Raw genomic sequence first — 24,536 nt, 5'->3', positions numbered from 1 at the left:
ACCAGTATGTGGTTCAGCTTCAAGGTGCCGTATTGAAAAGATCCTCAGACATTAATGTCCCTCTGGTTGGAGCCCAGGACAAACCAAAGAGGCTCCATGAGGCTCCATGAGGCTCATTACATCCAGAATCAAGCAGGTTGCACTGCAGGTACAGTTTCATCAAGAGGGGAACTCGGAGTTGGGGTTCAGGGACTTTAGTAGAAGCAGCATGAAGCCTCTGAAAACACCTCGGCGTCCGGGTGATGCTTATTCTTTTTCATTTTTGAGAAAAGTAAGGAGAGCTTTTTAGTTAAATGTACACATTTAATCACTGGATTCTCAATAAATGTTATTTTAAGCAAAGTGTAACTGTGACTAAAGTGTCAAACTAATACAAAGACTTACAAGATGTATGAAACTGAAAATGTATTTTATTGTTTATGGACCCACAACTGTTGGCGATATCTTATGATGTGAAAAAAACAAGAGGAAATCTCATCTTCATGATGATCATGAGGTTTTCTTTGTTTCAAAGTTTCTTACTGAACTGGTGAAATACTGCAGAGTCAGATCACTGTTCCTCATTCCGATACTGAAGCTTCCATTTATTTCCACTGACCTCAGAAAGGTCTGACATGGCTTGACACCTCCTCCCACCTCCCCTCACCCTCCCTCACACCTCCCCACACTCCCTCACACCTCGTCACACTCCCTTGCACTCCCTCATGCTTCCCCACACCCTCTCACCCCCTCACACCTCGTCACACTCCCTTGCACTCCCTCATGCTTCCCCACACCCTCTCACCCCCTCACACCTCGTCACACTCCCTTGCACTCCCTCATGCTTCCCCACACCCTCTCACCCCCTCACACCTCCCTCACACGTCTTCACCCCGCTAAACTGCCTCACATTCCTCCACACCCCCTCACGCCTCCTCACACCTCGTCACACCCCCTTGCACTCCTTCATGCCTCCTCACTCCCTCACACCTCTCCACACCCCCTCACGCCTCTCCACACCCCCTCACGCCTCGTCACACTCCCTCACACCTCTCCACACCCCCTCACGCCTCGTCACACTCCCTCACACCTCGTCACACTCCCTCACACCTCTCCACACCCCCTCACACCTCGTCACACTCCCTCACACCTCTCCACACCCCCTCACGCCTCGTCACACTCCCTCACACCTCGTCACACCCCCTCGCACCCCCTCACACTCCCTCCCACCTCTCCACACCCCCCCACACCTCGCCACACCCCCTCACACCTCTCCACACCCCCTCACACCTCCTCATACCTCTCCACACCCCCTCACACCTCTCCACACCGCCTCACACCTCTCCACCCCCCCACCCACACCTCCTCACACACCTCCTCACACACCTCTCCACACCCCCTCACACCTCCTCATAGCTCCCCACACCTCCTCACCCCCCCCACCTCTCCACACCCCCTCACACCTCCTCCTCACACCCCCCCACACCTCTCCACACCCCCTCACACCTCTCCACACCCCCCACACCTCCTCATACCTCTCCACACCCCCTCACACCTCCTCACACCCCCCACACCTCCTCATACCTCTACACACCCCCTCACACCTCTCCATACCTCTCCACACCCCCCCACACCTCTCCACACCCCCCCCCCACACCTCTCCACACCCCCGCCCCCCACACCTCCTCACACCCCCCCACACCTCTCCACCCCCCCCCCACACCTCCTCACACCTCTCCACACCCCCCCACACCTCCCCACACCTCCTCACACCCCCCACACCTCCCCACTCCTCCTCACACCTCTCCACAGCACAGCCTGGTACCTTGGAGGTTGCTGACCATGACCTTGGTGTCGTAGGAGCCGGTGAGCAGGTAGTGCGCTCCAGGTGAGAATCTGACACTGCGGACGTCGCTGCTGTGTGGCCGGTACACCTGAACAATCCTCCCGCCTCGGATGTCGTACAGCATGCACGCGCTGTCTTCCTGTCCTGTTGCTAGGAGACGGGCGCTCGGATCGACTGCCACCGACGCCACAGGACTGCCTGTGTGAGGAATGTGTGGAGTTCAGCTGGGGCAGAATCCTGGTCGTCATCAATACTATCGATCTCTTAACAGCAGGCAGCACAGCTCCATAGAATCACAGCATGAGAGTCAAACATGAGGTCCATGGGCCAGAACTAGCCGCCAGAGGGAGGATTACTATATTCATCAGGGAGGGGAAACTAACCTGTCACTAACATTGGGAGGCCATCATGCACAATAAAGGACTGTACAGCAGATTTCAGCAGTGCTTGTAGCATTGAAACCACAACACAAGAGTGAGTGTTTGAAAACTAAAAGTTGCAGAAATTCAGCCACAGTTGAAAAAAAAATTTTTTCTGAAGAAATGCCAGGTTGTTCTCAATAGATTTTGCCAAAAGAGCTTTAAATGTGAACGCTTTCAGGATTTCTTTGGTCTAAACCGACTAACAATCCCTTGGTTTTTTCAGTGTTTGGAGCTGGCTCCAGTCCAGTGGAGGTCAAGGCGGCCGTGTGGCTTCTGAACTCAACATGAAGGGACAGGTGAGTCGTACCTGAGCCGTGGAAAGCAGTTCCCACCACCCGCACACAGCTGGGCACTCGGAGGTCCCAGAAACGCACCGTCTTGTCTTGAGAACCAGATGCAATCATCCAGCCGCCCCAGGTGTACAGAGACAGAATATGACCTGGACAGAGAACAGGGCTGTGGTTCTGCTGGTTCTGCTCCCATTTCTGGTCCCAGCTGCAGACGTACCTGTGTGCCCACTGAGGGCGTGCAGACCCTGCCCTCTCTGGCAGTCTGTGGTGTAGATGTTACAGTCTCCAGCTCCAGCGCTGATCAGGATGGCCCCTCCACTTTCTGGACCCTCCATGAAGGCCAGGTCTCTGATGGTTCCGTCGTGCATGCTGAACTCCAGGTCAGGGCCTTGAAGGCAGAGGAACCGGAATGAGGAGCCGGCAGCAGTAAAGCAGACTGATATGGTGTCTTCAGGACGACTGTCTCACCTGTGGCGTTGCACGTCTCTGCGCTGAACGGGAGCACTTTGACGTACTTGTCGTTGGAACCTGTGGCCAGCAGCTGTCCACAGTGGCTCCACGCCACGCAGTAGATGGAGCCTTTGTGGTGCTTGTTCCTCTTGAAGCGAACAACTGGCTGCTTCAGTGGACTTAAACTGCTGAAGTGAGAAGGAACAGATCAGAAGCTGATCGCTGTATGTACCACAAGGAAAGAACAGTCTTTGGTCCATGACACAAGTTTTCTGGAATAACCTTAAGAAGTATGACAACAAAGAGAATTATCATTGGCAGACAAATGATTCTGTTAATTATCTTGTTCAAAGATCCAAAGTGAACTTTCCTTCTCGTCTGAGGAGTTTATGAGTCTGTGATCAGTCAACAACCACACGGCACACTTCCCACTTGAAACATGAAGCTCAAAAAGTAGATGACTAAGAGTGTTTTCCACTTTCTGAGCTGAGGAGAACCTGTCGCTTCCATGATATTTGTGGAATAAATGGAGTCAGTGATTTGCCATCTTTGTTCTTAAAAGCACAAATCAAAAGACCTAATTTTGGAAAATCAGCACAGATGATTCCAGGTTTCAGGCGACAGAACATTCAAACATTGGTATGAGGATTAAAATCATCCTGCAAACCAACCGAGCAGGACATTTTAGAGTAAAAGAAACAAAACTCATTAGAAATTCACTATTAGAACGCAGTATCCCATATAAGCAGGCAGATTAACATGATTTAATTATATTACATGAAATAGCAGGTTTCAGCAACTATTTCATATGAGCAGATGCAATATTAAAGGTGAATAAAAAGAGGTTGATGTGTCCTTCATACAGAGGGAAGAGCAAGTGTGTGACACAACATAATCACTGTAATTCACCTGTTTACTAAACATTAAACATTAAACATCAATGATAATTCTGGTGGAAGCACTGACTGCAGGAGCCACACGAATAAATCCTCCCAGTTTGATTTTAGACGAGTGAAAATATGAAGTCTTGGAGATTCTGTTAGAATCTTATAAGCTCAACTACCGACAGCAGGTCTCCATAGATGGGATATGTCACTGCACAGGTGCTCCTTGTGAACAGCACAGCCTGAAGTTTGAGTGGTTCATACAACAGTTTCTCTTCACCACAGCTCGATCTCAAAAAGTTAAAAGTTCCCCTTCAGGACTACGACCTCCTGACAATCAGCTTTTCTTCTGACTTTAGTTCACTTGTTTTGTTCACCAGCAAAGGCTCAGTCAGACCTTAACTGGTGGCAAAAAAAGATTGACATCTTTTTTTGGATAAAATATCAATGCCTATTTCTTAACTGAAGTAAAGAAGAGAAGTGAAGCCTTTAAATGTGAAATGACAAGATGGGATCCATCTTGTGTCGGCAGGAAGGGAATTTAAATTCCTTATATGTGAATCTGAACAGACTAATTAGAAATGGAATCTATTGGTTTGAATGTGAATCATGATAAAATCCAGACTGTACTTCATTCAATAGAAACATTCAGCTCCCTAATTCATTCTCACTTTTCAGTTTGAAGGGTATAACCATATATACACTTAAACTTAAACATTTCACAGTACATGCGGTCACTTCTCTTTATTCAGATTCACTTTTTCAATTGAATGTTTTGTCCCAAACTTCTGGGACCTGGTGTCAGGCAAAACTAGTGGAACTCAGATGGAAGAAGTCTATTGTACGACAGCAACATGCTTCGCCTTCTTTACCCGTGGTAAACACCTCCCATACTAATATGTAATGGAAATGCAACGTGTCCAGTGGTGTACCGGCCGGCCGCTGGGCCGAGGCCGTCACTCCAGATCCCCGGTCCTTTAATTACTAATCGACTGGAAGATCACCAACAATCAATAATCCTGAATTAGAGGAGCGACTCGGTTTCTTTTCGAACATCTTGCTGTATTTCTATATGTTTGACAGGGAGACAATTCAGAGGTTGTCAGGTCAGCAAGACACTTGTTAAATCTATTGGGAAGCATTCCCCCTCCCTCAGGACCTGCTGAGCCCTGTGTCCAAACTGCCACGACACTTCCAGGTCCAGGTGGAAACACAATTAATATTAAAGCACACAGTGCCGTTTCAGTTCACAAGCATTTCTGACACCTGCTAGTTTCTGCTCGCAGGCCTCAACCTGCAGTGACGCCGCGGGGTTTCCCTCCATGTCCCTGGGCTGTGGTTGGTCCTCGATCAATGGGTAGCGCGAGTTTGTTTTTATCTTTGAGTTTCCAAATTGGTTGCTAACATGCCTTTGTTGGGACGCGCTGGTTTTGATTACTGGCCAATGTTCTCACCATGTGCTGGAGGCTTGCAGGTTGCAGTTTCTTGTGGTGCTTTTCCACTAGTTCCTCCTCAGCCTTACTCGACTTGACTCGACTTGCTTTTGACGCTTTTCCACTACGTGCTAGTCCCACTACCAGGTACTTTCATGGTTCCTCATTGACCCAGGTTCCTGGTGAGCTGAGGCCAGTAGACAACGTGACGTCAGCAGACATCATCCGCTGATTGGCCAACGCATCACGACACAGATGAGTCAGAGGATGCCTCGTTCACCCGCCATTTTTTAAACCCGATCACAACAAAATCTATCACAAACAGAGAGAGACGCTCAGGAATCAACCCTGTGAAGCAGCGACAACAATGTGCAGACGTTTCTACGTCTGGTGGCGACCAGAGGATTCAGGAGCTTGACGGAGAGCCCCACTATCATCATCAAGAGGTCTCTGAGCCACGATACCACTGGTGTTTCGGATTAACCGGTTTCCCTGTTAACTGATGACCGGCTTCCTCCAGCTTCCCCTTTTCACAGCAGATGTTAAAACCCCGACCAAAATCTGTAGCTGTCCTGGCAAATGCTGTTTAACCGCATTTCCATTAAAGTTTAAATTATCATAGCGTTTGTTTGTCTTATTTTAACATTTGCTGCTGCAGCTGGTGGCAGAAGTCACCAGTTACCAGGGGCACCTGTGAAACTGAAACACTGGACTGCAAAGCACCATCGTAACGAACCACATTTTGTCATATTATTAATCAATATATAAAAATATAAACTATTTAATTTATTATTTGAGCTGATATCCAATGGATGTTCACACTGCATCATAACGGGGGAATCACTTGTGCACGACGGGGAAAAACTCAGATGACTCCGCCCACACGGTGGTCGTACTATATTGGAGTGGAAAATGACCGAGGCTGAGTCGAGTAGAGGCGAGTCATCACCTATTTTTTGAGAGGTTCACCCAAAACAGCCTACATCACCCCCATTTTTATCAAATCTTCATTGGCTCCCAGTCAAATTTCGAATCGACTTCATAATTTTGATTCTAACGTTCCGAGCACTTCACGGTAAGGCCCCCAGTACCTTGTGGACTTGCTGTGTCCCTACACCTCCGGGTCACCCTCCGATCAGAAACACGTGATGAGCTTCTTTGTCTGAAGCCACGAGCTTAGGTCCCAACAACTTTCAGGTTCAAACTGTTTCTATTCCATTAGAATAGTGAATTGTTTTTGATATCATGAGAAAACTTTTATCATGTTGTCTGCTTCTGGGGATGGTGGAGAATAAATCCGGAAGTGCATACCTAGAGGTGGACTTGGTGAGACTCAAAACATCTTTCTCGGAGTGTGTTAATGTTCATGACCTTTGCCTTGTCGGGTCTGAGGTGGGATCACACTCTCAATGAGGGAACCTGATCACTCGCCTGCTCTGAATCAACAGCTCCTGACGGAGGAAACTTTTTCATCCATCCATCACCATCATGTCTTTCTGTGTGATATCCTGGCTGGAGGGTGGAGTGTTACCTGGGGTCGAGGGCTTCTGGATATGCACAGACACGCAGGGTTTTGGAGTTGGAACCCACGGCGTACAGACTTCCAGACGGGTGAAAGGCCACAGCTCGAATAGCCTGAGTGTCCTCCAGAGAGTGCACAGGGACAAACAGGCTTTTTGCTTTATCACCCTGAAACACACATCGACACACAGATGGAATGTAATTAGCACTGTAATATCCTGTGCTGTGATGTGAACACCATCATAATGTGTCTATAAGCAGATTATCACATACAGACAACCATAACCTCGGGGTGTGGGAGGAAACCCACGCACACAGGGGGAGAACATCCAAACAGGCCGTATTTGAACCCGCAACCTTCTCACTATGAGGCAAGAGAGTCCGTTTTCTTTTTTAAACTTTCTACATGCTTTAGCTTTTCCTTTTTTTTATGCTTTTTTGTCATTACAGACGTTTCCAGTTTCAAATTGGACAAACAATGTTTCTTTAATGGAAGATTCAAATATTTTAATAAACTTTAGCATTTTCTTTTCATGAGTTACGAGCTATGATTACAAAATATATAACAAAGATGGCCTGATGTGCAGAGGTTTATATGTATTGAATTGAAAATACATGAATGTTTCACTGCTTGAATAGACTTTGCACCTGTCCAGAAAATACCCATCACCACATACTAATCTGCATATATCATCAATAGAATATTCTTGTAAACATTTTCATCAATATTTGAATATCATTATATAATTGTTAATCTTCCAGTGTATTCTGAGGTAAGGCGTTGGACTGGATCAGTGTAAAACATCCTACAACTCCTTTTAATGCGACAACAAATCATTTGTCTGTAGCCTTTTCCCTGTTCTAAACAATGAACTATATAGTTATATATATATATATATATATACACACACATACACACACAGCGGGTACGGAAAGTATTCAGACCCCTATAAATTGTTCACTCTTTGGTTCATTGCAGCCATCTGCTAAAATCAAAAAAGTAGTATCTTTTCTCATTAATGTCCACTCAGCACCCCATCTTGACCGAAAAACAACAGAAATGTAGAACTTTTTGCAAATCCATTAAAAAAGAAAAACTGAAATATCACATGGTCAGAAGTATTCAGAGCCTTTGCTGTGACACTCATTTAACTCACATGCTGTCCATTTCTTCTGATTCTCCTTAAGATGGTTCTATGCCTTCATTGGAGTCCAGCTGTGTTAAATTAAACTGATTGGACCTGATTAGGAAAGGCACACACTTGTCTATATAAGACCTTACCGCTCACAGTACATGTCGAGGTCGAAGGAACTGCCCAAGGAGCTCACAGACAGAATTGTGGCAAGGCACAGATCTGAACAAGGTTACAAAAAAGATTCTGCAGCACTCAAGGTTCCTCAGAGCACAGTGGGCTCCATAATCCTTAAATGGAAGAAGTTTGGGACGACCAGAACTCTTCCTAGACCTAGCCATCCAGCCGAACTGAGCAATGGTGGGAGAAGAGCCTTGGTGAGAGAGGTGAAGAAGAACCCAAAAGATCACTGTGGCTGAGCTCCAGAGATGCAGTAGGGAGATGGGAGAAAGTTCCACAAAGTCAACTATCACTGCAGCCCCCCACCAGTCGGGGCTTTATGGCAGAGTGGCCCGACGGAAGCCTCTCCTCAGTGCAAGACATATGAAAACCTGCAGAGTTTATCAAAGAACACATGAAGGACTCACAGACTATGAGAAATAAGATTCTCTGGTCTGATGAGACCAAGATTGAACTTTTTGGCGTTAATTCTCAACGGTATGTTTGGAGAAAACCAGGCACTGCTCATCACCTGCCCAATACAATCCCAACAGTGAAACATGGTGGTGGCAGCATCATGCTATGGGGTGTTTTTCAGCTGCAGGGACAGAACCACTGGTTGCAAATGAAGGAAAGAGGAATGTGGCCAAGTACAGAGATATCCTGGAAGAAAACCTCTTCCAGAGTGCTCAGAACCTCAGACTGGGCTGAAAGTTCACCTTCCAACAAGACAATGGCCCTCAGCACACAGCTAAATAACAAAGGAGTGGCTGCGGAACAACTCTCTCACGCTTCTTGACGGGCCCAGCCAGAACCCTGACCTAAACCCAGTCGAGCATCTCTGCTGACACCAGAAAATGACTGTCCACCAAGAGTGGACATTATTGAGAAATATAATGAACTTTTTTGATTTTAGCAAATGACTGCAATGAAACAAAGAGTGAAAAATTTAAAGGGGTCTGAATACTTCCCGTACCCACTGTGTGTGTGTGTGTATATATATATATATATATGTAAATATTTGCTGTTGTGTCTTGCCCAGACTGTGTTACAGACAGGAATGAAGTTCCAGGATGAAGTTGGTGGTGGTGAAGGTGTTTTGTGCTGCTCTACCTCTTTACTCCGTGTTAGTGAGCCTGGAGAGTCGCCTGGTGGACTTCCTTTTGGTTTCTGTCCACTGTGAACAACCAGAACACAGTCACACTCTGGATCACTGGGTTCAGGTTGGGCGAGGTGGAACAGCAGCGGGAAGCAGCGTTACCTCAGTGAAACCACGGGGGACTCGTTTGGAGGCGGAACTGCGCGGCCCCCCACGCTGCGCTGCGGCGTGCTGCAGACCACCCCTCCCCCCTGGGTGCGGTTCTGCTCCGGGGTCACAGGCGGGGGGTTATTGTTGTCCTCGGAGGCGGGTGGGTTCCCGTTATACTGCTGAGTCAGAGACTTCACCTCCTCTCCTATGTTCTCGTTCCCCACGTTGAGCTCCTCCAGTTTCTGAATGGACCTGGAAATAAAGACGAGCTGTTACGTCTTATCACCAAGGAGGTTTAAAACAGAAATAATCGAAAATAAAGACTTAATTTAATGGTGGAGTTAGGTTAAGTTTTTGTTTTAGATCATTTCTGTTTTAAGTTCTTCATCAATCATTTAACTTTTTCAGGTTGAATCTCCTTCAAATCCTCAAAAAAGGACAAAAGAAAGCAGCAGTGACGATGTCCTCATGCACAGCTCTTTGTGAATAATGTAGATCGGGCTGGGGGGGCTGGGGGGGCTGGGGGGGCTGCCTCTTTGTCCTGTTCACTGAGCATCAACTCTTTCTCCTCCTCATATCTATTCAGGCCTTGTGCTGCTGCTGAGTGTCGCCGGTAGATGCGTCGCTCTCCGGGTCCCTATGATCCGATGATCAGAACAGATGGTGTGGATGTGGACGGGGGGGGGGGGATCACATATGGGACAGCTGCTGCTCCATTGTTTGAGAATAATACATGTTTAAATGAGCAGGTTTAATTTAAGCAGACTTCTTTCTGACCAGGTTTCTTCAGAAAGATTTCTGGTGCTCTGAGTCGAGGATTTCATTCTTCAGTTTGTCTGAAGACCAGAACCTGCCTGAGATATTCTCTTTTGTCTTTGTTGAACATGACTGTTGACTTCTGTCTTGTCCACACGGTGTAACACTTCCTGTGTGGACTCTGCATGGTCTTCCTGTGGGACCAACAACATGTCACCTGTCCAGGTGAACCTGCCGTCTCTGTTAGAGGCATCAGATCAAGACCTTGACACGAGCTGGATAAAGACAATCGATGGACACGTTTATATGTTTTCACACTGTAATGAGATTGTTATTTTGTGGATATTAACAGTTATCCACTGTTACTATCTGGTAGTATCTGTAATAACTGTTGATTTATTAACAGGCATCCACTGAAGAAATTAAACAATGCAGCAGTTTGATTTGGATTAACTAGTGAGCTTTCACTAAAATTTAATGGTAACATTTAAATCCATCCACCAAATGTCACTTTAACTTCATCCAATTCCACTATTCTCTCTATTCCTGTAACACTGAGACCACCCAACTGAACTCGACATGGGATCAAACCAGCAGAAAGTGAATATGAATTCTTTAACTCTGAATTTGATCGGTCTAATTTGAAATTTAATCTACTGGTTTGAATGTGAATCACAACAAAATCGAAATTGTATTTCAACATTCAGCTCCCTAATTCATTCTCAGAGCAGCTCCAGTGGCTTGTAAAAGCATTGATCTCCCTTGTACTTTTCTATATTTTGTCACAACACAACCACAAATAAATATAATTAATTGGATTTTATGCGATAGACCAACACAATGTGAAGTGGAAGGATGATTCATGTTTTAAATTCTTTTCAGTGTTTTGTTTTGGTTTTTTTACATTTGTGGTTGTGACGCAATGTGCCACGTTATTTGATGAGAGGCAGTGATGGCCTAGAGGTTAGAGAGGCAGATTCGGGACTGATGGGTTGCAGGTTCGAGTCCCAGGTTTCTGCTGTCACCTCGTAGATTGTGTTTGGTAATGTTAACGAGGAGCAAGAGTAATTCAATGCGATCTATAAAGCCATATATTGTATATCATATTTATGGCCAACAGATTAATCCTCAGAGCATCTTTGTTCGAGTAACAATAGATAACACACATTTCTACCATTGTGATTTGAATTTACAGTCCACGTTAGTAAAAACATCCTGACATATTACATAACACCTCCTGCATGTGTGTACCTGTTGAGGAACTTTTCGGTGAGGCTGTGCTGCATGTCGTTGGGCGGGGGCTCCTGCTGGACGCCCCCCTCCAGCAGCATCTGCTGGTACATCTGCCGCTGCTGCTGCTTCTGCTCCAGGTGCTGCTGCACACGCAGCCGCTGGCGGTAAAACTCCTCGTACTTCTCCGTGGAGTCATGAAGCTGCACATCCAACAGGGAGGGAGGGAGGGGGAGGGGGGGGGGCGGGGGAGACAGATAGACAACAGTTGATGCAGAGAGAACACAATATCAAGGCTGCATCTCCCAGAGAGAACGTCTACACTCCAGGTCCTTTTCGTCTGGAGTTTGCATGTTCTAAAAGTGCAGTTTCCTTGAATTCACTAGTTTTACCGTCTCAGTCCAAGATTAGTTAGATGAGTAGAGACGTCTCTCTGCTCTGTGGTGTGTCTGATCCTGGTGACCATTCTTGAATCACCTTGATCATCACATTCTCTGATGAGTGACAGTAGTTAATCGTGAGATTAAAACCTGGAAATACTTGAAGCCAATAGCAAACATGTTTATATACAGGATCATCAGGACAGGAAAAGCTCCAGACTGCTTTGTTGTAGATGTGAAGTTTAGGTACGAGTGGAGGAAGGAGTTGAGGACCGGTCACCTCCCTCCTCTGCTTCCTATTAATCTCATGTAACAGACCCCAGTGAGCACTGTGCCTGCATGGAGAAAAGGGATGAGGAGGAGTGAGGACAGCTTCAGTTTCTTCTGTCTGTGACCTCTTTACCCGTCTCCATGGTGACGGGGAAGCTCCATATTCACCGCAAGAAGCACATGGGGCGCAATATAAAAAGGTGACATACAGACTCTGTTAATGCCGTTTACAGGCAACAGGAGGGCAGAGAGAACTCATTCTGGAGCTTTGAGCCACACATCCCAACCACCTGAGACAGTTCGTGTCTGTGTATGAAAACAAGGATTACTGGGTGAGCCTGACTCTAAGTGTCTCTATGTGTTCAGATATGACTAGGTCACATTTTTACAGTGCATCTTTATTAAAAGGTCTCATCACACTTAAAATAAGACCACAAATAAATTCTCACTGAGGGAGGAAGATTTTACATCTGAAAAGTATTGTGTTGGAAACATTTTATTTCCAATTAAGTAATAATTGTTTAATGTAGTAAAATAATTAATGTCTCAATAACGTTATAAAATGGTTAAAATACATATATAGTGTAGAGAGAGAGAGCTGCATGGTATGGATCCTCAATCAATGATTATGATGCACAAAAACTGATCACTTTTACTCCAAGAACTGCAACGTTCTTATTCAACATTCTTTTCATCTGATTTCTATCATGTGATAACAATAAGGTCAACAATGTTTACAGTAATGGAAAGATTTTATTTTTGGGGCAGCATGGCTCGGTTGGTAGAGCGGTCGTCTCCCAATCGGAATGTTGCAGGTTTGATTCCCATCTCTGCTTGCCTACATGCCTAAGTGTCCTTGGGCAAGACAATGAACCCCAAACTACCTGTGTGAATGTAGTGAGAGAGTGAGTGGTTGGTGGTGGTCATAGGGTGAATGTAGTGAGAGAGTGAGTGGTTGGTGGTGGTCAGAGGGTGAATGTAGTGCGAGAGTGAGTGGTTGGTGGTGGTCAGAGGGTGAATGTAGTGAGAGAGTGAGTGGTTGGTGGTGGTCAGAGGGTGAATGTAGTGCGAGAGTGAGTGGTTGGTGGTGGTCAGAGGGTGAATGTAGTGAGAGAGTGAGTGGTTGGTGGTGGTCAGAGGGTGAATGTAGTGCGAGAGTGAGTGGTTGGTGGTGGTCAGAGGGTGAATGTAGTGAGAGAGTGAGTGGTTGGTGGTGGTCAGAGGGTGAATGTAGTGCGAGAGTGAGTGGTTGGTGGTGGTCAGAGAGTGAATGTAGTGAGAGAGTGAGTGGTTGGTGGTGGTCAGAGGGTGAATGTAGTGAGAGAGTCAGAGGGTCGATGGTCCAGATTAGCAGCCTCTCCTCCGTCAGTCTGCCCCAGAGCAGCTGTGGCTACATACGTAGTTTACCACCATCCAGTATGGAGGGAATGAATAATGCAATGGAAAGTGCATAAATATTTCAAGTATTAAGTTCTTCTGGTTACAAATTCAAAAATAACAATTTGAGGTGAAAGCTATTTTATTAATTGTTTTGTGCAAATTCTAGAACAGTTTGAATCTGTGTCGACCACAATGTGTTGGCACAGAGGAATTAAACTGAGCTGAGTAGGAGAAGGATGAAGAGGAGAAGGAGCAGGAGGAGGAGGAGGAGGAGGAGGAGCAGGAAGAAGGAGAAGAGGAAGCGAAAGGGGAGGAAGAAGAGAAGGAGTTGAAGGAGTAAATGGGGAGGAGCAGGAGTAGGAAGAGGGGGACAAAGAGGAGCAGAGGAGGAGGAGTAAGAGGACGATCATCCTTCAAGTGCTCATTCAGAACTCAGAAATCGAACCCTCTGATGAAGGAAACAATACTCGGCAAGTTGAGTCAATGAGACGTCTGACCAGTGTAACGAGTTAAAAAGTGATGGTTGAGGATGTTCACCTCGTTCCTGTTGGTGGAACCGGCTGACGGAGCATCTTCTCCCGGTGCAGAAGCCGGCCGCATGTTCTGAGCTCCAGCCGAGCTCAGCATCTTCTCCACAGGAGTGTCCGTCCTCGACCTGCAGAGGAGACGCATCACAGCTCCATCAGAACCACCACAGGACGAGAACACACACCACCGTCCACTCATTCTGGCTTTACCACAAACAAGTGAGGCTGTTCACTCGTGTTCGCATCGGTTGAAGAGGACCTGCTGCACTGAAGTAAACAACTGAGGATTTTTCTGGCCAAAGCTTGAACACAGCGACTGTAAATACACAGTAGTCTTTCCGTTTTTGGTAATTACCATGAGAACATATCGCCACCGTTTTCTCCTTTACACATTTTACAAGTGGTTAAATTTGTTCATAGATGCTAAACAACCAGCAGAATTCTCTAACCCCCACTATGTTGCACTATTGTAGAAGCCAGGTTAGAGTATATCCACATCACAGAATACATTCTTTAGCTCCACCCGTCTTTCTCTAAAATACACAAGGTGGGGATTAAACCTTGCTCTTTATCAGACCACAGCATCGTCTCAGCACAGCTTACTTATCTTGGGGCATCACGTTGGCTTTTCAATCCCTCTTTTCTCAAAACAAAGCTTTCTGTGAATTCTTTAATAAAGTGTTACCAGCCTTTATAGAACTCAATGCAGGATCCGTGCCTGACCCCAGAATCTTATTGGATGCCATTAAGGGTTCAATAAAAGATTCATCATATCTTTTTCTTCTCACCTTAAAAATAAATGAACTGGAGGATACTTTGACACAACCTGAGGCCAAGTGGCAGGCCACAGAAACAGATTTAAGAATATTTATTAGCCAAAATAACTGCAATTTGAACTTGAGCTGAAGTCCTTTGAGGTAAAGAGCAGAGTTCCTGATGCATAGAACCGGGAGAAAACATTGTATTAACAGATCCTACACCAAGTCACTTATTGGCTTTAGGACTGAGACAAAATGAGAAATATTCTCACATTTCTAATATAAAAACACTCTTCCACACTTTAACTGAACTGGGTGAAATTAATTTGGCATTCAAAACATCCTATACTACCCTAAGTTAGTGTGAAGTAATGCTAGACCCAGACACTTTTTTTCTCTCCATGATTTGGATTCTCTATCTGAGCACGTATTAGACAGACTACACACTCCAACTTCCATTGAAGAGTTGAGAAAAGCTCTTGTCAGTATGAAGAGAGAGAAATCACTAGGCCAGGGCGGTATTCCACCAGAGGTATCCCTGGCTTTTTGGGAAATAGCTGGTCTGCCACTCTTGGACATGATTAAAAAAGTGAATGATAAAGGTGCATTTAGCTCAAGTGCCAACGTTGCTGTAACCACAAAACTTTCCAAGCCTAACAAAGACCTGACTCAATGCAGTAATTATAGACCCCTATTCCTTTAAATACGAATGTCAAACTCTGTGCTAAGGTGTCTCATATATAAACGCGCCATATAAAACTAAATTAATGCCTAATGATCAAACTGGATTTATAACTTCATTAGCATCTGACAATGTGTGCCACCTCTTGCCTATACTTTGTGCTGCAAGTACAATTGATTTTCTCTAGAATATCATTATATGCTGACAATATTCTTCTTTATGTTGGATATGCAGGTCCTCAATAGCACATTTACCTTCCATTTTTGTTTTATTCAGCTTTAAGCAGCCTTGCAAGCCTAAATATCGATTGTAAAAATGGACCTACTTCCCCGCATACATTTTCATTCTTCCATGGTCCACCTTGCAACCCACAGAGCATTAAGGAGAAATTGCATTCACTCACATCTAAATTCATATGGAACGAGCGAAGACCACGTTTCAAATTGAAAACCCTTTAGTGTGACAGAACATACTGAGGATTAGCCCTACCTAACTTTAAGATGTACTTTTGGTCTTCTGTTCTTCGACACTTTTTTTGAGTTTTCACTATCTGTAAGCCATAATCATCAACATTTCAAGAAATAAAGGCTTAAATATTTCACTCTATGTATCATGAGCCTATATCAAATATGAGTTTGATTTTCTGAAATGTGTATGTTTACATGAACGCGGCGATTGCGATATCCCCCCGTGAGTCGGCGTGTGTTCCTGTGGGGAAGCCTGAACTTCTCCTTCAACACTTCCAGGGGACTATCCATAATGTTTTAATGTAAATGGGTTAATCCGGTCTCCTAATCAGAAAGAACTTCATCAGACATTGATCATAAAACTCAGCGTCAAAACAAACTAAACCAGAGTGCAGATTTCTCTCTTTAGCTGAAACAGTGAGTGTGAACCTTCCCCTCCTCCTTCTCATCTCAGCTCTTACGTTTCAGGAGATTCCTCGAAGATGCTGTGGCAGTCGGAGCTCTCCATCATGAGACTCCTGCTCAGGTTCTGACCGCCCTGGCCGGGGTAATGGAAGTTGGCAAACGAGTGGGACATGGGTGAGACCCCTTTCCCTGGGGCCGCCTCCCCACCGCTCGCCCTCGTCTCCTGGCCAGACAGCCCGTACGACAGCCCGTCCAGCGCCGGGTTCAAGGAGCGTGACATGTAGGTGTCTGCGGACTGGGGGCGTCGCAGTGGGGAGGAGGGGTAGGGCGACAGCTTGCTGATGAGCGGAGTGAGCAGGTCGGAGTAGCCGGCCTTGGCAGGCTTCACCAAGCGGTCCACGTGGATGTTGAGCTGCTTCTGTTCGAACGCGCAGGAGAATACGCTGTGGCTGAGGTTCTGCATCCAGGAGAGCAGCGACAGGTCCAGGTCGTCGCAGCCGTTCCCGCACAGCATGTCCACCCCCAGGAGGACCTCACCCTCTGTGATCTCCTCACCTGTCGCTTTGCTCTGCGCACAACCAAGGGAATATACCATTAAACCCTCTCACACCAGCAGGTCAAAGTGTCGAGCTTCAGTTGATCCCACCTGGCAGAACTCCACGCAGCACTCGTACAGGACGCCTTTGAGCAGCAGCTGGAAGAGTCGATCCCCGCTGGCCTTGAATCCAGCCTCACTCAGCTTCCTGTCTGCAGGGATAAACTCTGCCACCATGGTGCAGGCCTCCTCGAAACACTGCACCCGGGCGGTGCTCGGGTTCCAGTCCTGAGGGACACCAACAGAAACACCAACCAGCAACACGCCAAGGTCAAAACATTGAGCTGAAGCTGGGAAATCACCATGTTAACTTGGGGATCATAATTCATCCAACAGTTTTCTGATTCTCTTGCCTTGAACTCGGCGTGGTTTGTCAGGCGAGGCAGTGTGAGGAGCAGACACAGTTTGCTGTAGTCGTCTTTAGAGGAGCAGAACTCCTCCAGGGCATGAAGACACTTCACCGCTTCCTGCATTGTGAACTCCAGCTGAAACACAAACAGTTCCTTGATGAGAGGGAACAGGACAGTGTGTTATTAGCAAGTTTGGATGCCAAAAAAGCATTTGTTCGTGCAAATTGGCAGTTTTTATTTAAAGTAATGGAAAAATTAGTTTTTTCAAAAGAGTCCATTAGTATATTTAGAGCATATTACCATTTGCTTACTGCCCAGGTTAGAGTGAACGGATGTCTGACAGAGCAAATAACTTAGGAAAGTGGAGTAAAGTTCCTCTCCCCCAGCCGCTTTGCAATTTATATTGAATATATGTATATCGCACAGACAATTAGGCAAAATCAATATATAGAAGGTGCCAATATAAAGGGTGTGGAACACAAAAATTCGTCATACAAAGGTGACATATTAATATATCTAAGAAATCCAAATGTCTGCCTACTACTCGCCCTTGATCTTCTGGAATACTTCGGTCGATATTGCGGATAAACATTCAGAAGACCCAGGTTTTATGTTTCAGCTTTACCCCGACCTCTCAGGTCACACGAAGCCTCTCTCTTAATTGGAATCTTAGAGCAATTAGGCATTTGAGACTCTGACTGACACAGAAATTTGAAGACACGTATGAAAGAAATGGCTACCCTATTAAGACCAAAATAAAAGACGATTTGGGACATTGGTCTCTCCTCCCCTTGGACATGAGTAACAGGATTGAAACTATGAAGCTCAATGTTCTACCAAGGTTGTTAATCTCTTCATGTCTTTACCAATAAAAATTCCTCCTAAACAATTCAACCAATGGGACAAGCAAATATCCCGGTTCATTTGGAACGGAAGAAAACCAAGAATTAAATATTGAACTCTCCAACAAAGTAAAGACGGGCGGTATGTCCGTACCGAAGCTTAGAGATTATTATTATCACGCTGCACAGCTTAAACTGCTTGTCTCCTGATGTGATGACAAAATAGAAGCCCAATGGAAAGACATGGAGCTCAATAACCAAGAAACATGCAAACCTTGTTGGGAAATGTAAAACTGGCCAAGTCTAAAATTAATCAGTTTGACTCAATTATAGCCATCGCCATACAGAATTGGCTCCCTATCATTAAACAGCTAAAATTAGAGGAACAAGCTAAACTAAAATGGAGAACACTGGACACAGCATTTGCTGGATCAAAGATTTGAACTTTGGTCTGACGGGTGTGACTGCTTATTGAAAAATAATGAAGCATAATAAGCTGCTGAGTTATGAAACTCTGAAGAGCAGATATGACCTCCAGAAGCCAGACATGTTCAGGTACTTCCAAGTACCAGAGTATTTTCACACAGACAAACCGTGAACCAGACACAAATGCAAATCAACTAGAGCGACATTTTGTACAGGCATACGGAGAGGGGGCAAAGAATACTGTGTCTAAACTATATCAAAGTATTAATGGTTCTAGAAAACACACAACAGACTACATCAAAGAAAGATGGGAAAAAGAAATGAAAGCTACAATCTCAGCTGAGCTATGGACCAATATAGGTAAAATACAACCCTCTACCACAAACTTCAATACCTGGCGTGAATTCAGCTGAAAAAACATGACACGGTTTTTTATTACACAAAAGCTTAAAACAATGCAGCGAGGAATACCGCAGACGTGCTGGAGGAACTGTGATGAAAATGAAGCACATCATTACCACGTTTGCTGGAGCTGCTCTGGAATCCAGTAGTTTTAGAACCATGTATGGGGAAAATACTGGAGATTTTGAAGCTGAAAATACAAAATTCCTGCCTTGTGCTATACCTAGGAGATTTCCCAGATGAAGTGAAAGGAAGTGACAAATATTTATTGAATATTCATCATTTCATTTTGTTCTGAAAATATATAAACTATAAATAAAAAAAAAAAAAGAAATAGTCCCTTGACTCTTAGGGATGAGCCTGTTGAGATTATTTCAGAGAAACCTGGTCTTTAACATTAAGGACTAAAGGCATTGTGCTCTTGTGATGATTGTAAAACAGGGAGGTCCTGCATCGTGGTCCTTAAATTGTATCCTGCATCATTATACACAAATCCGCCCAGCCAGTGAGCATGCACACTAAAAACATGGAGCACAGAGGTCCAAAGAAGCAGAGCAAATCCAGGTAATCATTTGAAGAGTGGAAAGACATGAACGTAGTACGAATACAGGCCCCTGCATACTCCCTTTTTGAAGCCATAAGAACAAGAAAATTCGGCATCGACGTCAGCTGTCGAACTCGCAGGCCACGCCCCCTCACAGCATGCCACGCCCCCTCACAGCATGCCACGCTCCCTCACAGCAGCCACACGTCTGTGATGCGGCGTTTTAACTTTTCAACTACACAGTTTATTTCTGTCCTCCAGAGCTTTCAGAAATAAATTTCTCTGAACCGTTTCAATAATAAAAGAAAGTTTTTGTCAGAGCGCCATGTTGGTCTAATTTGAACTCCAGGAGCTGACAGTTTTTCGTGATGCGTTCAGGTGCATCATGTAAGCCTGCACTCCGACATGTTAACGAGCTGCGGCGCACATACAGTAGCGAGGTTACAAGCTAACTATGATTAAAATATGATAGTCATCAGGGAGCTGGAACATGCATGAGCAGCACACGGCAGAGCAGAAGTTTCAGCAGAGCAGCTCCTACACAGTTCGGCCAGGGCGGTTGGAACGGCTGAAACTAATTTGTTTGGCCAGAGGGAGCCGGACGAAGGAAATTACGTCATTTTGTTCAGCAGGACTCTGGGGTACTGAACTTTCTTCTTGTTCTTATGGAGGAGGAATCGGCCTTAAAACTTTGCGTATTTAAAACTACCTGATGCTTTTCTAATTTTGAAGGTTAAGGGTTTTGGACATTCTTGACAGTGGGCATATGCGCTTTACGGTCAGGTTTTACTATGTGGGGGTCCACAGCCCAAAGCTGAGAAAAGACAAATCTCCGTGCAGTACTGATTATTACTGTTCACACCATAATTTTTTTCCCCAAGATGAGTGGGCTCATCACACCAGCTTTGTCTGCATTGCTCAATTTTTAAGAGGGTTTTCTTTGGTTCTTTTTCACCAACAATTTTTCCATCTCATTTCCTGGGACTACTTTTCACGATCTGTAGTTACAGAAGTGGAAGTAGTCAGGTTAATTAGGGTCTGAGTAGGGATGTGTGATATGCCAATATTAGATGGTGAAGGAGTAGAACGTGTTGACAATCTGACAAAGCAGCAAGATCGTAGAATTGTCTGTATAACACGTTCTATATGTTGCGGTTCTATGCTGACACACAGACGCATCAGAAGTTTTACGTGCTCCTGACCAACCAAACATAGCGAATTACGAGCATGTCTGTTTTGGTTGTGTAGTAGTGTTGTCAACATACCAACATTTTGGTATCGATACCGATACCGCCATGTAGTTCGATACTTTTCCAAATAAAAAGAGAACACAAAAAATGTCATTAGATCCAGCCTGTCTTCAGTAGGACCAATGTCTTTCAATAGTATGTTACTATGCAGGAATCTTTATAACATTAAAGGGCTAAAATAAAATATTTTCATGCTATATTCTTTTATATTATTTATTATATTGTATTTATAATACAAATTTTTATAACAGCTTACATTTTTTTCCAGAGCTACTTTTTCATGGGTATCTAAGTTATTAGCAGTGGTTCTTTTGAACTCCTTCTGCAGGTCTGGGTATTTGTCCTTCAGGTGTTTAGCAGGTTAGTAGGTTAGTAGTGTAGCAGGTTAGTAGTGTTTCCACTCTTGACCAGACGTGTTCTCAAACACTGTTTACACAGTGGAGCTTCAGTGTTGATGGAGACACCGTGCTCTTTTGTTTTGAAGCCAAAATACTTCATATAGCACTTCTACCACCTGTTTTTTCTACAAGTTGTGGCCTTGTGGATGGAGCAGCAGCCATTGTTTCTCTCTCTCTCTCTCTATCGCTCTCTCTCTTTATCGCTCTCTCTCTTTTATTCCTCTCTCTCTCCAGACTCTTGTTCTTTGCTGCTCCGTTAGTGATGCCCTCTATTTCTTTTTACAGAGTTTCCACGGGTCGTTTGAGTCAGTTACGCATGCTCACTCTCACATGGACGCAAACGCCATGTCATTTACTCATGCGCATCCGGTATTCTTTTCAAAGTACAAGCTCGGTTGGGAGAAGACTGTTTTGAAAATTCGTTGTTTTGACTTTTATTTTGAAGTTGTGTATGTCAAGTATGAAGCGCTTATTCAGTTGCGGATCTCGGGTCGGCGCGGTCAGAGTTCCCCCCCCCCAAAAAAATAAAATAAAATAAAATAAAATAAATCGGAGCACTTTTTTCCGCTCTTTCGATTGTCTAAAACATTCAAAACAAGTCAGAAAGCGGAGCAGCCCGCCGACGCTTCCCCCACAGAGAGACTGACGACTCTCCTCGGTGCAAATTACAACAGTGATGCTCCGCGGCGACGTAAAAAAAAATAAAAATACCAGTACCAGCCGGGCCCAGTATAGTATTGTTTTAAAGGCGTCAGTACCGCGATGCCAATACAGTACCGGTTTACCGAACAACCCTATTGTGTACTGAGTAGGTGTGGCTGAAGGTGAAACAAAGACTTGGTTTCGAAAAGAATCACATGGAAATGGTTTGACTTTTCCCACAACGGCAATATGCAGAGCAGCAGCAGGGAAACACTTGAGGAGTCATTTCAGCAACAGTAAAGCACAGACGAGGCTTCGTGGATCAGAAACCTCCGCAGGTTGGATATGAAATTTCTGCTCTGTGAATTACGTTGGTAATCGGATCGGCAACATGAAATGTGTGAAAGACAATCCTCCTAAGAGGAAAGTCCCAAAGACATGAAACCTGGCGAGTAAATACGATTGCAGGACAACTCGTCCACAAAACTGCGACCCTGGACAACCCTGTCCACGGACAGCACCCTCAGAGGACAACTTTTCCACAGACAGCACCCTCACGGATGAGGTTTCAGAATTTCTGGGAGAAAATAAATTCTGTACAATGTACTTTTACATATTATTTCTAATTGATATTTTATATATCTAGTATATGTCCATATATATTTAGTATGGTATCATATGGGGTTTTTTTTCTAGCAAAGAATGGTCTTCTTTGAGAGTTACAGTCTAGATATAGTCGGGCTCACCTCCACCCACAGCTTGGACTCTGGAACCCAGCTCCTTGACAGGGGCTGGACACTCCACTTTTCTGGAGTTGCCCGCGATGAGAGGCGGCGGGCTGGCGTGGGCTTGCTTATTGCCCCACAGGTCAGCCGCCATGTGTTGGAGTTCACCCCGGTGAACGAGAGGGTCGCGTCCCTATGCCTTCGGGTAGGGACAGGTCTCTGACTGTTGTCTCGGCCTACGGACCGAACATCAGCACGGAGTACCCGACCTTCTTGGAGTCCCTGGGAGGGGTGCTTGATAGTGCTCCAACTGGGGACTCCATTGTTCTACTGGGGATCTTCAACGCCCACGTGGGCAACAACAGTGAGACTTAGTAGCTGGGAGGAATGGCCTCCCCGATCTGAACTCGAGCGGTGTTCTATTATTGGACTTCTGTGCTAGTCACAGTTTTGCCATAACGAACACCATGTTCGAGCACAGGGGTGTCCATAAGTGCACGTGGTACCAGGACACCCTAGGCTGGAGGTCGTTGATAGACTTTGTGGTTGTGTCATCTGATCTCAACTGAGCTGTCAAGTGATCACCACCTGGTGGTGAGTCGGATGCGCTGGACGGGGAGGAGGCTGGACAGACTCGGCAGGCCTAAACGTGTCATGAGGGTCTGTTAGGAACGCCTGGCCGTTCAGACAGAGGGCTGCGCCTGCCTTCAACTCCCACCTCCGGGAGAGCTTCTCACGAAGCCCGGGGGGAGGTTGGAGACATTGATTCCGAGTGGACTATGTTTTCCACCTCCATTGACGAAGCTGCTCGGAGCTGTGGTCGCAGGGTCTCTGGTGTCTGTCGTGGCGGCAACCCCAGAACCCGGTGGTGGAAACCGGAAGTAAGGGATGCCGTCAAGCTGAAGAAGGAGTCCCATCGGGCATTGTTAGCCCATGGACTCCCGAAGCAGCTGACAGGTACCGGCAGGCCAAGTGTGCCGCAGCCCGGGCCGTGGTGGAGGCAAAAACTCGGGTCTGGGAGGAGTTCGGGGAGGCCATGGAATAGGACTACTGGTCGGCCCCGAGGAAAGTCTGTCAAACCGCCCGGCGTCTCAGGAGGGGGAAGCAGTTTTTTACCAACACCGTTTACAGTGGAGGAGGGGGGCTGCTGATCTCAACTGGAGGTCTCGTCAGGCGGTGGAAGTAATACTTCGAGGACCTCCTCAATCCCACCATCACGTCTTCCGCTGAGGAAGCAGAGGCTGGGTTCTCAGGTAGACTCGTCCATTACCCAAGCTGAACTCATCGAGGTAGTTGCTAAGCTCCTCGGTGGCAAGGCACCGGGAGTGGATGAGATTCGCCCTGAGTTCCTTAAGTCTCTGGATGTACAGGGACTGTCGTGGCTGACACTTCTCTGCAACATTGCGTGGCGGTCGGGGACAGTGCCTCCGGAGTGGTAGACCTTTTTAAAAATGGGGATCAGAGGGTGTGTTCCAACTACAGGGGGATCACACTCCTCAGCCTCCCCGGGAAAGTCTACTCCAGGGTACTGGAGAGGAGGATCCGGCCGTTAGTCGAACCTCAGATCCAAGAGGAACAATGCGGTTTTCATCCTGGTCGCGGAACACTGGACCAGCTCTATACTCTCCACCGGGTGCTCGAGGGTTCATGGGAGTTTGCTCAACCAGTCCACCTGTGATTTGTGGACCTGGAGAAGGCGTTCGACCGTGTCCCTTGGGACGTCCTGTGGGGGGTGGTCTGGGAGTATGGAGTCCAGGGCCCTTTGGGGGGAGGTCTGGTTTGGGGACCAGAGGATTTCGTCTCTGCTCTTTGCAGACGATGTGGTTCTGGTGGCTTCATCAAACCTGGACCTTCAGCGTGCACTACTGCGGTTTGCAGCCGAGTGTGAAGCAACTGGGATGAGGACCAGCACCTCTAAATCCGAGGCCATGGTTGTCGACCGGAAAAAGGTGGCTTGCCCCCTTCAGGTCGGTGGAGAGCCCTTGTCCCATGTGGAGGAGTTCAAGTGTCTCGGGGTCTTGTTCACGAGTGGAGGGAAGATGGAGCGTGAGATCGACAGGCGGATCGGCGCAGCGTCTGCAGTTATGCAGTCGCTGTATCGGTCAGTTGTGGTGAAGAAGGAGCGAAGCCAAAAGACGAGG

The 24,536-nt window shown here is 46.1% G+C and overlaps 1 protein-coding gene across 1 annotated transcript in view; it reads right to left on the bottom strand.

Annotated features, from left to right (window-relative positions):
• wdr47a (WD repeat domain 47a) overlaps window positions 1–24,536 on the bottom strand; it is a 35,494-nt gene that overhangs the window by 1,469 nt on the left and 9,489 nt on the right. Inside the window, exons 5-16 of the mRNA XM_080486798.1 lie at window positions 17,170–17,301; window positions 16,868–17,044; window positions 16,278–16,789; window positions 13,920–14,037; window positions 11,374–11,555; window positions 9,379–9,618; window positions 9,231–9,294; window positions 6,836–6,993; window positions 3,006–3,175; window positions 2,755–2,925; window positions 2,555–2,686; window positions 1,805–2,023 (exon numbers count right to left, since the gene is read on the bottom strand). Of these exons, the coding sequence (XP_080342924.1) occupies window positions 1,805–2,023; window positions 2,555–2,686; window positions 2,755–2,925; window positions 3,006–3,175; window positions 6,836–6,993; window positions 9,231–9,294; window positions 9,379–9,618; window positions 11,374–11,555; window positions 13,920–14,037; window positions 16,278–16,789; window positions 16,868–17,044; window positions 17,170–17,301 (2,275 nt within the window). The remainder of the gene's footprint in view (window positions 1–1,804; window positions 2,024–2,554; window positions 2,687–2,754; window positions 2,926–3,005; window positions 3,176–6,835; window positions 6,994–9,230; window positions 9,295–9,378; window positions 9,619–11,373; window positions 11,556–13,919; window positions 14,038–16,277; window positions 16,790–16,867; window positions 17,045–17,169; window positions 17,302–24,536) is intronic.

This window comes from Lipophrys pholis, assembly GCF_963383615.2.
Source record: "Lipophrys pholis genome assembly, chromosome: 1".
NCBI lineage: Eukaryota > Metazoa > Chordata > Actinopteri > Blenniiformes > Blenniidae > Lipophrys > Lipophrys pholis.
The sequence above is the reverse complement of the archived record's forward strand: the minus strand, read 5'-3'. Positions and strand labels throughout refer to the sequence as shown.